General features: G+C 39.7%; 1 protein-coding gene across 1 annotated transcript in view; it reads left to right on the forward strand.

Annotated features, from left to right (window-relative positions):
- PIEZO2 (piezo-type mechanosensitive ion channel component 2) overlaps positions 1-12,860 on the forward strand; it is a gene marked incomplete at its 5' end in the record, with an annotated part of 254,536 nt that overhangs the window by 184,384 nt on the left and 57,292 nt on the right. Inside the window, 5 exons of the mRNA XM_010584880.1 lie at positions 1,768-1,968; positions 3,699-3,903; positions 4,047-4,148; positions 4,607-4,772; positions 12,122-12,365. Of these exons, the coding sequence (XP_010583182.1) occupies positions 1,768-1,968; positions 3,699-3,903; positions 4,047-4,148; positions 4,607-4,772; positions 12,122-12,365 (918 nt within the window). The remainder of the gene's footprint in view (positions 1-1,767; positions 1,969-3,698; positions 3,904-4,046; positions 4,149-4,606; positions 4,773-12,121; positions 12,366-12,860) is intronic.

Here is a 12,860-nt window from a genome sequence, read left to right on the forward strand (position 1 = left end):
TGGCTTTCTGACTCTACCATCTGTTAAAAGCACTCTAAGAAATGTGATATTTAAGAACTCTGAGTAATTAAGAGGTACGTAGCTTTCGGGTACCAAAGGACTGATAGGTCTAATTGGAGTAATTGCCTTGAATGACAGTATATGCTATAAGCAGTTAATTTTTTTAAGTGCTTATTCCTTAGCCACAGCTTAGAAAATGTAATAAGTTAAGGGAATAATTCATTAAGACACTAGAAAATGGCTGTCTTTTGTTTTTCTTCTTGTTTTTGGTTGATGTCTGTGAGCAATATTTTATTATTCCTGTCTTGATTAAAAAACCCTACTTCCAATAAAAATGTGCCAGCTCCCAGGGGAAACCTTGCACATGTCTTCTTAGTTTGAAGCATCTCTAAAATTCTGTATACACAGTTAAAGGTTGTCAGAAATTTGTTGACTGAACAACAGCAAATTTTGATCTAACTAGATTTATTCCTCATTTCTTCCCCGAGAGCTTAACTCTGTGTGTTTTGTTTGTGTAGGGAAGACCTGCCGAGCTCTGACGGTCAATACATCAGGCCCTGGTAGTGCCTCTGCCTGTCACTCCCTTTGCCGTGCCTCTCCCACAGTTAAGAACTTATGTGGGGAACAGCAATTACTGACCCAAGAGTTCTGCATTGAGAGTGAAGTTGCCTAATGGTGTCTGGCTTGATGCTAGGAGCTTTACAGCTATAAATAGATAATACTTTGGGATTAGAAATTATTCCAGAAGGGTTTTCATTGAGTTAGCAAATAAAATGTCTCCTCTAGATAGAAGAATTCAGTTCAGTGCTAGACCTGAAGGTCCCAAGCTTCAAGTCTCAGTGTACTTGTGTTATCCCCCTTTAATAACAAACACTCAAAATGTCTGAAGTGTTGAAGTGAGGAGCCTATCTATGATGGATTGTGTAAAACTCTCCCCAACAAGAAGAGGAAGCCCAGCAACAGCAAGCAAAAATAATTTCTTGTCAAAAAAACCCCAAAAGCCAAACAAAAACAAAAAAAACAGTGGCACCTGTCTAAGGACATCTTGTCCAAATATTTCTCACTGAACAGAGTTCTAGAGATTGCCTCTTCAGCTTCAGTTATGGCTTCCTTGAGGTACTTTCTCTGAGCTGGTCTTTTTAACTGACTTTTGGAGTTGGTTAATACCTCTCTTCTATTGAGCATAGGGCAGATCTCCCTCCTGAGAGAAAAAACTTCACTTCAGAGCCGCTCAAGACTGCATCCCAGTAAATCTGGCTTTGGGACAGAAAGAGCTGTGCCTGAGTGAAGACTGGCAGATAGACTGTTCATTTGAAAGAGTATCCAGCATCTCTTTGCACTACCCAGCATCCTTGCAGTTTTAGGAAGCTAGTGCTTGCCAGCTGAACCCCTGCAGACGACTTGGTCTATGCTTGTATCCTCTATCTCCTGCAAAGCAAAGCATGATATCTTAAGAGAAGCTATGAAACATGAGCGGGCACATGGTTGGGTCAATGCATTTTTCCTCCCCTTCCTTTCCACAAGTAGTGTTCATTATAGTATTTTTTAATAAACGTCAGTATGTTTCATTAAAATCCAAGAAGTGGTGGGACCCTTACTTTTTTCAGTGACAGTAGCCTGGAATAGGTGTCAGCACATCCTGGAGCGCAGAAGTGCTCACTTGTAACATCCATTTGAGTATTCATGGGTTTATGCTTATCTGAAAATTTTATAACTTCTTGTGGTTTTGATTTTTATTTAATATTCTTCTGATTGTGTCTCCCTTAGAATAACTTACTGATGCTGGCTATTCTGGCTTTTGAAGTTACAATCTACCGTCATCAAGAGTACTACAGGTGTCGAAATAACCTTACCACACCTGTGACGAAAACCATTTTCCATGATATTACGAGAGCACATCTGGATGATGGACTGGTAAACTGTGTCAAATATTTCATAAACTATTTCTTCTACAAATTTGGGTTGGAGGTAAATCACTATATATTAATTTTCTTTAGACTATCATTCCAAACCTTTTGATTGTGTTATTTTTGAATACTAGCTTGAACTATGTTTTGACAGCTGGATGCTTCTTAGTCATCACTCATGTTAGACCTTATCACAGTTGCTCTCTATCTGCTAGTAGTGGTTTTCCTCTTTCTTTTCTTTGTATGTCTTATTTATAACTCAAAAAGGGATAACAGCTGGGACAAGGGACAGAATTGAGGCATACCCTCTCATGCACACACGCACAGAGGGAACCAGGGACTGCAGGAGCAGCAGAAGAAAGCAGGGGCTAGCAGGCCATTGCTCTATTTAAACATTTCTAAGCTTCTTTTGCCTCTGGCTGTACAAATGCATCCTTCTTTTTTGTACATGTTACTATAGCTGTTAGCAATCTGCAGGAGCAAGAGCTCCAGCAAAGGTTATTGCTGCTTTGTGCCACTATTGTAAGACAAAGTTCTTCCTCCAAAGAACTTTTCAGTAGACAAAAAACACACAAAGAATTAGGAGAGGCAGGTAGAAAGGAGAGAAGGGATTTTTCTAAAGATCCATGATGTATCCTACATATCTGGTCGGTGTCTTGTTTATTAGAAGATCTGCTTGTCTGTTAGCCAGCAGCAGTGCCCCAGACTGCTGGGGTTTAAGCTCAGATAATGTATTCCTTCTATCTGCTTCACCCACTCCAGCAGCAAAACATCAGAATTGAACCTGCCTTGAAGACAAGCTATTGCTGAAGAAGTGCCAACAAAAAAAAAAAAAAAGAAAAAGAAAAAGCTTTCAAAAACGTTTGTAGAAAGTGATTTTTCACAAATTTCTATGGCTATCTGAAGAAGGCAACTCCTAGGCTAATGCATCCCAAATCTAATCATAATGATGCTTTTGACCTATCTATTAAATACTACCACCCATTGCTACTGATAAAGAGGGTAAACTTCACAGCCAGTGTGACGATTAAGAATGAGTGAAAATTAAAATTAATCAGCAAGCTGTTTCCTTCAGGAAATAAATTTAACCTCATCCTAATCTGAGGAGAGAGAAAATCAAAATAGTGAAGTGCACTGAATAAATGATTCACTATGAATTATTGAATAAGTTTGAAAACATGCTTCATGGCACTGACTGAAGGGACTACTTTAAGTGGAGCCAAAGAACAGAAATGCTCTGGGATGCAGAGCCTTTAGAGTAATAGAGAACTAAAGCTGCCTTACAGGAATTGACTGGATTTGTCTATAGCCAATAGAAGTTGTATGGTCTAAATCCCTTTTCTTTTTGTCTGGTTCCCACATGAGGATACACTTTAGTTGTTGCTATTCTTAATAGTTCCTCTTCTTTTTCACATCTGTAAGTGCTATCAAAATATATGGCTGTGTAATATGTGCTTTGCTTGGCAACAATTAAACATTTCACATATAGGCTACTGTGACAATGCTCTTTCCATTCTGTATCTTTAGATATCACATAATGGAAACCTGCTTTAGTGCTGTATTCATGTAGCTGACAGTCATAGAAGAGTATCAAAAATTTGGGGTGTTGGGGTGGGGGAGGTTGCTGTTGGAGAGATACAACCTGTTTTAGCGTGTTGGTTTGCACAGGGTTCCACAGTCAGCCCCAGCACATGTCCAAACATTCTGTCGGGATCCAGAATAGTTTATCATTGCTGCATTGCCTAGCCAGAGGTTGCAAATGTTGCTTATATTTCTTTACTTCTTTTCCAGACCTGTTTTCTTCTGTCAGTGAATGTAATTGGTCAACGAATGGATTTTTATGCCATGATTCATGCCTTCTGGCTGATTGCTGTATTGTATCGACGTAGAAGAAAAGCTATTGCAGAGATCTGGCCAAAATACTGCTGTTTTCTGGCATGCATCATTACATTCCAGTACTTCCTTTGCATTGGCATCCCACCTGCTCCTTGTAAAGGTAGGGACACTTACCCTTTATGGACAATTACTGCTGCTTGGTTTTACAGAATAGTGCTGGAAAATTGATAAATATTCAGAAGAAAAGGATGAAGTAATTGTTATAAAGTACTGATTGCATTTTTGTGTGCTTCTGTCATACAGACTATCCATGGAGAAGTGGTAATGCCAACTTCAACTCCAACATCATAAAGTGGTTATACTTTCCAGACTTCATTGTGAGACCAAACCCTGTCTTCCTTGTCTGTAAGCATTTTAGCACGTAGTTGTGAAGCGTTTACGTGTCCTTTGCTTAAAACATCTGTGCAGTGTAATTTAAAGCCAGCCTTTTATTTAGTCTTCAGTAGCAAGCTGACATATTCTGTGGGGGATTAAATACTAAGTGTGGCTTTGTATGTAGTAGAAAAATTCAAAGAATTAGTAATTTCTGCATCTGTTTTTCCGTATCCCATTTTTAATGAAGTGGCATCAAAAAGTATGAATTATTTCCCCTTTTCTTCTCAGTAAAAATTGTAGAAGATGACAGGTTAAAAAAAAAAAGTTAATAAATTTCAAATCTGTGTTAAATGCGTTGAAAATAGCACAGTCTTGGAGGTTCAAAGTATGTGAAAACAGTCTGGTAACTACATCATAGCATATCACCATCACTCCCTACACCTAAGTTTACTACTGACTTTTTCCTTGCAACCGCTGCTTTCTCCTAGATGATTTCATGTTGCTGCTGTGTGCGTCCTTACAAAGGCAGACATTTGAGGATGAAAATAAAGCTGCAGTACGAATCATGGCTGGAGACAATGTGGAAATTTGCATGAACCTTGATGCAGCATCTTTTAGCCAGCATAATCCTGTTCCTGACTTCATTCACTGCCGGTAAGAACTGAATCTTAAACACGTAGAAAATAACAGCACTTCCTTTTTGTAAAAGTTCTCTAGTGTGAAAGTAACTCTCACAGATTCCAATTTTACTTGGAATTTATATTCGTGTATGTTCCCATCTCATGACATACCTTTCACTGCTGTATGAGACAGCAGATAGTTAGCTTCTGAGCAATTAGCTTCTGGGTTAGAAGAGGGCAGATAAAAACAAGTCTTCCTAACACTGCTGATTGTTTTAAGTTCTCCCCAGAGCGATATTCAGTGATAAATTTGCCTGAAAGCATGTATTCCCTCCATGAATGCCCTGTGGGGCAGTGTTTATGGTGGACTTCATCAGTCTGGTGGCTTCCCCCAAAACGTAGGCATGTTAGCAAGAATCCATTGTAGTCCTAACTTGCCCATGTACGTGTTTAATCCCACAAAGTCATCATTCATGTCCTGCTGAATGGTTACCTAAGTACAATTACAATAATACTCTAATATAAGAGACTGTCCTTCATGCTATTTCATCTAGGCATAAGAACCTTAAAAGTGTCTTGGAAGGACAACTGGCATGTCTTCCTGTTTCTCAACATTGCATGTAAGGTTGTTTAAGAAAGTGAATAATATAAAAAGGGGGCAGAGCCTGAGACAGTCTGTTCTGAATGGTCTTCAAACAATGGAGCCACCCCTAAGTGATCATTTCAGCAAACACAGATAAGCTCAGCTCTTCTGAGTTGTGCTGGGCGTACTCTTAATTGAAGTTGTCTCTGAAAGTTTGACGCAGTATTACAAGATTATATGGGAAGAGTAAGATTTCTTAGCTGTTGTGTTTTGTCAAACTAGGTGTTTGTTTTGTGAGTGCATGTTACCAACAGCTGTCTGAGTGTGAAAGAAATTTTAAAAAATTGAACTAATATCTAGCAAAATCTCCTTTTTGCTCATAAATTTTTCTTTTACCAGAGAAGTGCTGTCACCAGAAGCCCTTCTCAAGATCTTTAAGCTGATCCTGGTGTTTCTGTTAGAAATGGTGGCCAAATCTATCTTGAAATAGCTTTGAAGAGGAGACCGTTGAAACACATTCAATTGACTCATTTGTCCAGAGATTTATAGTCACTCATGGGCAAAGGGTGAACAGTTCTCACCCTTGACTATTTCCAGTTGACACAGTGGACCCAGTGCTCTAGGTCCAGTAACATAAGCAGAAAGAGAGAAGTCATAATCTCTCTTCAAAATGCTCCATTAAGTGGGGATGCTTTCCAAAAGACTTCTGCCAAATAGGGTTTGGTTGAGAGGAACGTGTAGGGGGGATTGCCTGAGGTTTTATCTTGCCACTGCAGTGGCGTCCATCTTAGCGAAAGCTAATACAGCAGTTGCATCAGGCACACTAATGTGACTGGTCACTGGCAAAGGCCATCACTGGTGACACCAGAAAGAGAAGATCGAATTTTCCCCCTTAGTCCAGAAAAAAAAATCATTGTGAAAAAAAACTGATTAATGATAAGAATGTGTTTTAAGGCTATCTTCAGAAGGGAAAAAGAGGCAAGAAAATCACTGCTTTTTAAACAGCCTCTTTTGGCATCTTTTCAAAGTTCTCCAGAATCTGACAGGTATTTCTGGTCATCTGTAGAAGATATTCCTAAATGGCCAAGCATGAAAAGTTTGAAGCACAGAGGATGTCCTTTGAAGATTTTGGATGGGAATCAGAGTCAGGTTTATAATGGAAAGCAAAGTCCAAGCTGAACTGGCCTGCTGCCTCTCCACAATCCTTTGGGTTAAGTTCTGTGTTTTGGTTCATATGCATGGTATGCATCAGCTTGAAGTCATTGGTGGCATCGCATCCATTCAAACACACTGCTTGGCATGTGCTGACAAAATAGACCTCTTTATAGATGATTAATGATATGCAACCATTTAATTGGGAGTTTGCAACTTGTATTGAGCAGTAAGTAATATTGCTGGAGGAGAGTACAAAAAAACAGCAGATCAAAGAATCCCATCAGTATTGGTGAGCTGAACAAATAAACTACGATCACTTTATACTTGTTCCAGCTAAATACGGAAAGCTGTACCACTGTTTCATGTGATAGTTTTATATTGTGTGAATAAGAAGTAGAATGAAAAGAATGAGGCAGAGAATGAAACAGAACAGGGACATTGTTTGAAAAATCCATCAAATGAATAGACAATCCATTAATTTCAGGAACAGAGGAAATTCCTGTTTATGATATCCTTTCTTGTAGATGCTCAGGCAGGTAAGCTGTAACTTCTCTTTTTTTGTTTGTAGTGTTAGCTTCCTGAATCTGTAATGGGAACATACTTGTAGAATGGTGTATATAGGTATAAACAGACCTTCCTTTAGTATGAACTGCATAATAGATCTTGTGTTCTTGATGGTATCTTTCCTTTCTTTGAGCCTTTAAGTATCTCCTTCAATGCTTTCACGACAATGCAGATTTTCCCAGGCTTTAGATGATGTTATTTTTGAGAGGTTGCACTGCACATATGCAATCTTAAATGCCTAATTTGCTTCAAAGAAGCACCAGAGAACGGCTGACAGTCTCTTAAAGTGACTGAATCTTTTATTAGGGATTATAAATCTTTAAAAAGAAGGATTCTCAAGCTCTGGAGAATCCACTGAAGATATACCTCAGAAGAAAATGTATGTATCTGGCCTCCACCCAAGACAATTTGGAACTGAAAGGGCTTTGTCTAAAAACATTTCTTGCACTTTGCCATATAAAGTTTCAGAATGGAGTAAACATTTAGTAACATGGACAAGAACTTGGTTCAAAGCTTATCCAAGCAAGTGAAAAAAATTTCTCCAGAAGTCAGTCAGAAAAAGCCAAACAAATAAGTGAAGACAACCTGGTTATGAATAAATTACAAAGCACAAAACGAATGACTGCTTAGTATTCATGTGTTTTCTGAGAAGCCCGATGTGTATTTGCTGCCATGTAAAAGAAGTAGCAGTTGCAGACCGAAGCACCCTTTCTGAAATGCCTCTTCCCTTGAGAAGATGCTAGTTGGTCACTGTTCTAGAAGGCATGGATAAAAACCTTTTAACTGCAATATAAACAGTGGCAGAAAAAGAACATATTTCCAAATGCTTGATTTTCTTCTCTCTGGAGAAATACTTGAGTTCAACAATGATAAATACAGTCTAAGGAAGAGATTTCCTGAAATTTTCTTGTCTTTCCACCCCCAGATTTCTCAGGGGATATATGCTTGACCCCAAGGGAGAGCATAACCAAAGGGCTTTGAAACAGAAATAAAAATGAAGAATAAACGTAGGAGCTTTTAAAATGAAACAGGATTTAAAGCGACTTCACTGAGCATAATCCTTTCCCACAGTCTCTAATGCTGGAAAATTCTCATTTCAGTTCCCAAGCAGTTTTCAGACGTTCTCCTAGACATTGACAGGGAAAAAGTTGGGATCATAATATACTTTTTTTCTCTTAAGAGCAGAAAAAATATGAACAGCCAGTCATTGAACTGTACCCTTTAATACCTGCACCCTGGGAACCATCACCAAGTGAGTCAGGTGAAGTCTCTCAAAGGCTGCTGTAATGCCTTTCTTGGAACTACACTTCTTCTAAATTAGGTTAGTGAGAGAGGATCTGCAAATCATCATTACAGGCTTCCTGTCATATTTGTCGTACAAAGCAGGTAAACATTTCGTTACTAATAAAATGATCCTCAACAAATAACACAGCTTTGGATTTGGGAATTTTTAAAGCAGATGGAAGCATGAAGGAAGGACCTCACTAGTGAGAGTAAGAGAATATTAGTCCTTGGAGGGGGCTTGACCAACAGCAACGGTAGAGACTAAGACCTATACGATCCACAGCACTAAATTTGAAGAAGTCCATTGAAATAAGGGAGCTAATTTTCAGAAGGTTTGATGTTGCTATTGGCAAAGGCAAAATCAATGAAATGGCCTTCTGAAGGCTGAAATGGAGCTACAGGGAAGGGCTTTGGGGATGGAGGCTTGGTGAGAAATCCGCGATGTTGGGATTAGAAGGGGAAATGGACTGTAACGCAGGGTCACACAGGCTGCTAAGAATGTAAGGAATAGGAGAGAGGGAAGAGGGGAAGAAAAGAAGAAATCTGGGGAGTAGGGGTAGCTTACAGAATGCATATATCTAGGGATAACATGCCTGGAGGAGAGGAACAGGGTAGTCATCAGAGAGGGCTGTGGGAAGAGTCTTGGGGTTATGTGGAGGTGGGGTAGCCACACTCAAAGCAAAACAGGTGGTTGATAAGGGAAGGCAATGAAGCTGCATAACAGCAGCTCCTCCAGCATGAAGCAGCATTGAGCTATATCGGTCAGTGCAACAGCACGACAGGCTCTCACTGGCATGTAAGCAGAAGCGTGTTCTTTCCCTAAACTTCAAAGTGCTGGCTGAGGACAAACAGCTTTCCTCAAAGGGGTTGTCAGCTGCAGCATCAGCACCTCTCAGTGCCTGCAGGCAGAGGTCTGGACACTGGACTGGCCATAGCCAGACACATTATTGGGCATTCCGGGAAAACAACTACACCTAGAGCAATCTTTTTGCAACTGACTGGATTGTGTTACAGTTATAAATTAATTCCTGTGGAAATAAAATATTGAAGCAATCGTGATAAGACTAATGAAGCTTTAGTAGAGAAAAGCAGATCATTTGATACGGAGAGCGATCTGAGGTTACAATACCTTTGATGGATGGGTGGAATGAACTTCAGACTTTGTCTTCTTTGGTTTTGAGCAAAGTGATATGGTAAATTTTTCCAAAATGTTATCCAGAGTATCAGTGCGTTCTGCCAATAACACAGTTGGCAAATCAACATTTTTTATTTTTTTGTTCATCTTTCAGGCTTCTTCCGGATAACTTCTCATTCAGAGGTTATCATGTTACCAAAAGCCATAGTTTGATGCTCTTGGTACACTGGTGTAATGGCTAACCTTCCTCAGACTTGTGGCTGTATTCCTGGCCTCCAGCTACAGTCTCCCACCTTTGCAATCATCACACCAGCAGTGAGTTGGTTCATAGGCTGAATGGACAGAAAAGTATCTCTTCCTTCTGTCCTCCCCCAAAATAAATAGGCTTTTGCAAATTTGCTTCTTGAAACCAGTTCAAAGAGCCAAAGCCAAAGAAAGGGCTGGAATACAGAGCTGAGGGGATGAAGGGGAGTGGGATGGTCCCCTTGGGAGGCAGCTGCTCAGATTTTTTAGGTGTATTGTTAAATACCACATCCTGAGGGTGGCCTCTGCTTTCTGTGACTGGATGCAGATTTAAAGACCACTTAGAAGATGAGGTTTGGAAGGTTTACATGGCATTAAATTAATGATCTGTGTGGTCTGCCATGAAAGCATAAAATATGGTATATGCTATCCAAGACTAAGCATTTTGTGCTGTCTATGAAGAAGTTTTCAAACAGAGGGTAAGCACCCTTACTGACCTGGGTTTGTGTAGGGTCTTTTTGGCTGTTGGAGTGGCTTTGTGCTTCAGTCTCCCACTGTTGCATTATAATCTCCAGATCAAGGAACTGAAACTCCTCACTTCCTAACTTTCTGGGGTTTGAGTCAGAATGTAAAGATTTGCATCTGAGAATGTGTCCAGTGATTTGAGAGGCAATATGTTGAAAACTCCCTCGCCAAGACACATCTTCATTCCTGCTCTTACAGCACTCAACCTACCTATACCATTATAACTGTTGACTGTGACTCAACCAAATGCCATGTGTATATGTTGGAAGGTTTGAATCCAGCCAGTTCCAGTTGTCTTTAAGAGTCAGAGTCCATTTTTATTGAAGAGTATTAGGATATTGCTGTTTGTTTGATCAATTCAGTTCCATTTGGGGCTTTTCTCAAAAGATGCTGATTCATTTTGTTGGTAGCAGAGGGCAATATTTTTGAAATATTGCAATTGTTAGAGCAGTGTCAGGAAGGTGATCTCTTCCTAGCCATCCCAGGCATCAATAGTGATTATTAAAGGAACACCAAATATTATGGTCATTTGTTCTGGAGAAACAGTGAGAGCACCATTTCCAGTGCATATTAAGTTAGTGAAGACCTGTTCAACTGATGGCTTCCACTTCTTTATTTTCCCAGTGTGTATTGATCCTTCATTAATGTTTTATCACCCAAAACCCAGTAGCATCTCTAAAGTCATGACATTTCTAGACTTCACAGGCAATAGTCCATAAATTTCTTAAATGTTTGTGGGAAGTAAACATAAAGGAGCTTTCTTGTTACCTTTCGTTAAATGCCTTTTTGGTTGGCTTCGGCAAGTGAAATGTATAACCCAGGCCTATAAATGTAGGGCTATAAATACATACTCCTAGAAAGTTCTGAGTCTGAGAACGTCAAGCAGCAGGGGCCTTTTTATGTGGCTTCATACAGTGCGTTTAGTTCATTTACTCCTTATGTGGTTTGGCTTAGGTATCTGTGTACTCCTATAGTGCTGTGTCCCTGCCTGGTTTCCTGACAAATCTAGTTTCGCAGCCTGGGTGAACAGACCCTGAAAACACAGTTACATCTGGAATCAAAACACTAAATGGGGGGAAGCTAAGAATTAGTTGGTTTTGCAGTGTTTAGCTATATGCAGTATTTGGTATTGCTTTTGGCAGATATTCTTATTTGAAAGCTCACTGAGTCAATATTAAGTCAAGATTTTCAGGAATCTGAAAATACCAAATTGTTTCTCACTCTTTCCCACTGCGGGCCAGGCTGATTTCAGATAGCTCTGTCTTGTAGCTTTCTGGCAAATGTTTCAGTAAATTCTATCACATTTACATTCTGTAGAAACCTTTTACCCCTCAAAACTTTTACAGTTCATCTCCATTGGAGAAAGATATTTTTAGCAGCTGTCTTTGAAAACTAGGCTTTTAACCAGACTGAATTCCCTAGAAGTCATCAATAAATACAGAATTGTTTGCAGTGGAGTACTGTAGCTGGCTTTTTAAGATACATTTGCTATAATATTGCTCAGACTTCTTAAAAGATGATCTCAGATAGCTTTTAAATTGCATAGGTAGCATTGCCAGATAATATCACTCTATCATGAAGTTGGGTGAGAACATGTTTTCCCCCCTTTCATGATACAAGGCTTGATCCTGCGTGATGCAAAGTGCCCTGACCAGATGTAGCAAGGTGCTTATGTACAGGAATGAGCTAAAATAGAGCATGTGAGGCAGGCAGACCCATGAATGAGCTAAGACCCACTGACTTTGGTGTTAGTCTTGAGCAGGAGCACAAATGCTCAACCGGAATGAGAATGCTCAGAAGACCATAGACACGAGTGTCAGCCAGTAGTGCAGAAAGAGGAAAGGTAACATTGCCCTCAGAAAATGGTAACTTTTTCTCCTTCTTTTCCTTCCAGGTCCTACTTAGATATGTATAAAGTGGTAATATTTAGTTACCTCTTCTGGTTTGTGCTTACTATAATCTTCATAACGGGAACCACGAGGATCAGCATATTCTGTATGGGCTACTTGGTAGCCTGCTTTTATTTCCTTCTCTTTGGTGGAGATCTGTTGCTGAAGCCCATCAGGAGCATTCTGCGTTACTGGGACTGGCTGATTGCCTACAATGTCTTCGTGATCACAATGAAGAACATCCTCTCAGTAAGTAGCTGCTGTCTCTCCTCTGCCCTCAGCGCTTTGGTTTCATTGGAAGTGTGCACAGTGCATTGAGTGGTCATTAAAAATCCTTTTTCAGGACCACAGCCTTCTGCAAGCACAAAGCAGGCTCCATTTTAATTCAGAAACCGCAAGTGCATATCCAGGGAATGGTAATGCATATACATTATAAGAAAATGTGCACCCTTGTATTCAGTCGGGCTCTGTGAAAGCTCACAAGCTCTTTTCAAAGGGCAAGGTTCTGGTTTCTTTCCCTAGTAAAGTCTTTCCTTACAAGTCTTGTGAAAATCTCAGTGGAGTGAGAAATGAGTAAGAAGTGCAAAATTAGTCATACCGTCGATAAATAGTGCACATTTAATTAAACCTTTTCTTTAAAACCAGAATTTTCAAGCCTAGCACTAGATGCAGTTGTTGTGTGATGTAATGTAATTAGCGAAGTTGACTACAAAATTACAAACTGTATTCCTGTTTTCTTTAGAA

The sequence above is a fragment of the Haliaeetus leucocephalus genome, unplaced genomic scaffold (assembly GCF_000737465.1).
Source record: "Haliaeetus leucocephalus isolate CR32 unplaced genomic scaffold, Haliaeetus_leucocephalus-4.0 Scaffold1007, whole genome shotgun sequence".
Taxonomy (NCBI): domain Eukaryota; kingdom Metazoa; phylum Chordata; class Aves; order Accipitriformes; family Accipitridae; genus Haliaeetus; species Haliaeetus leucocephalus.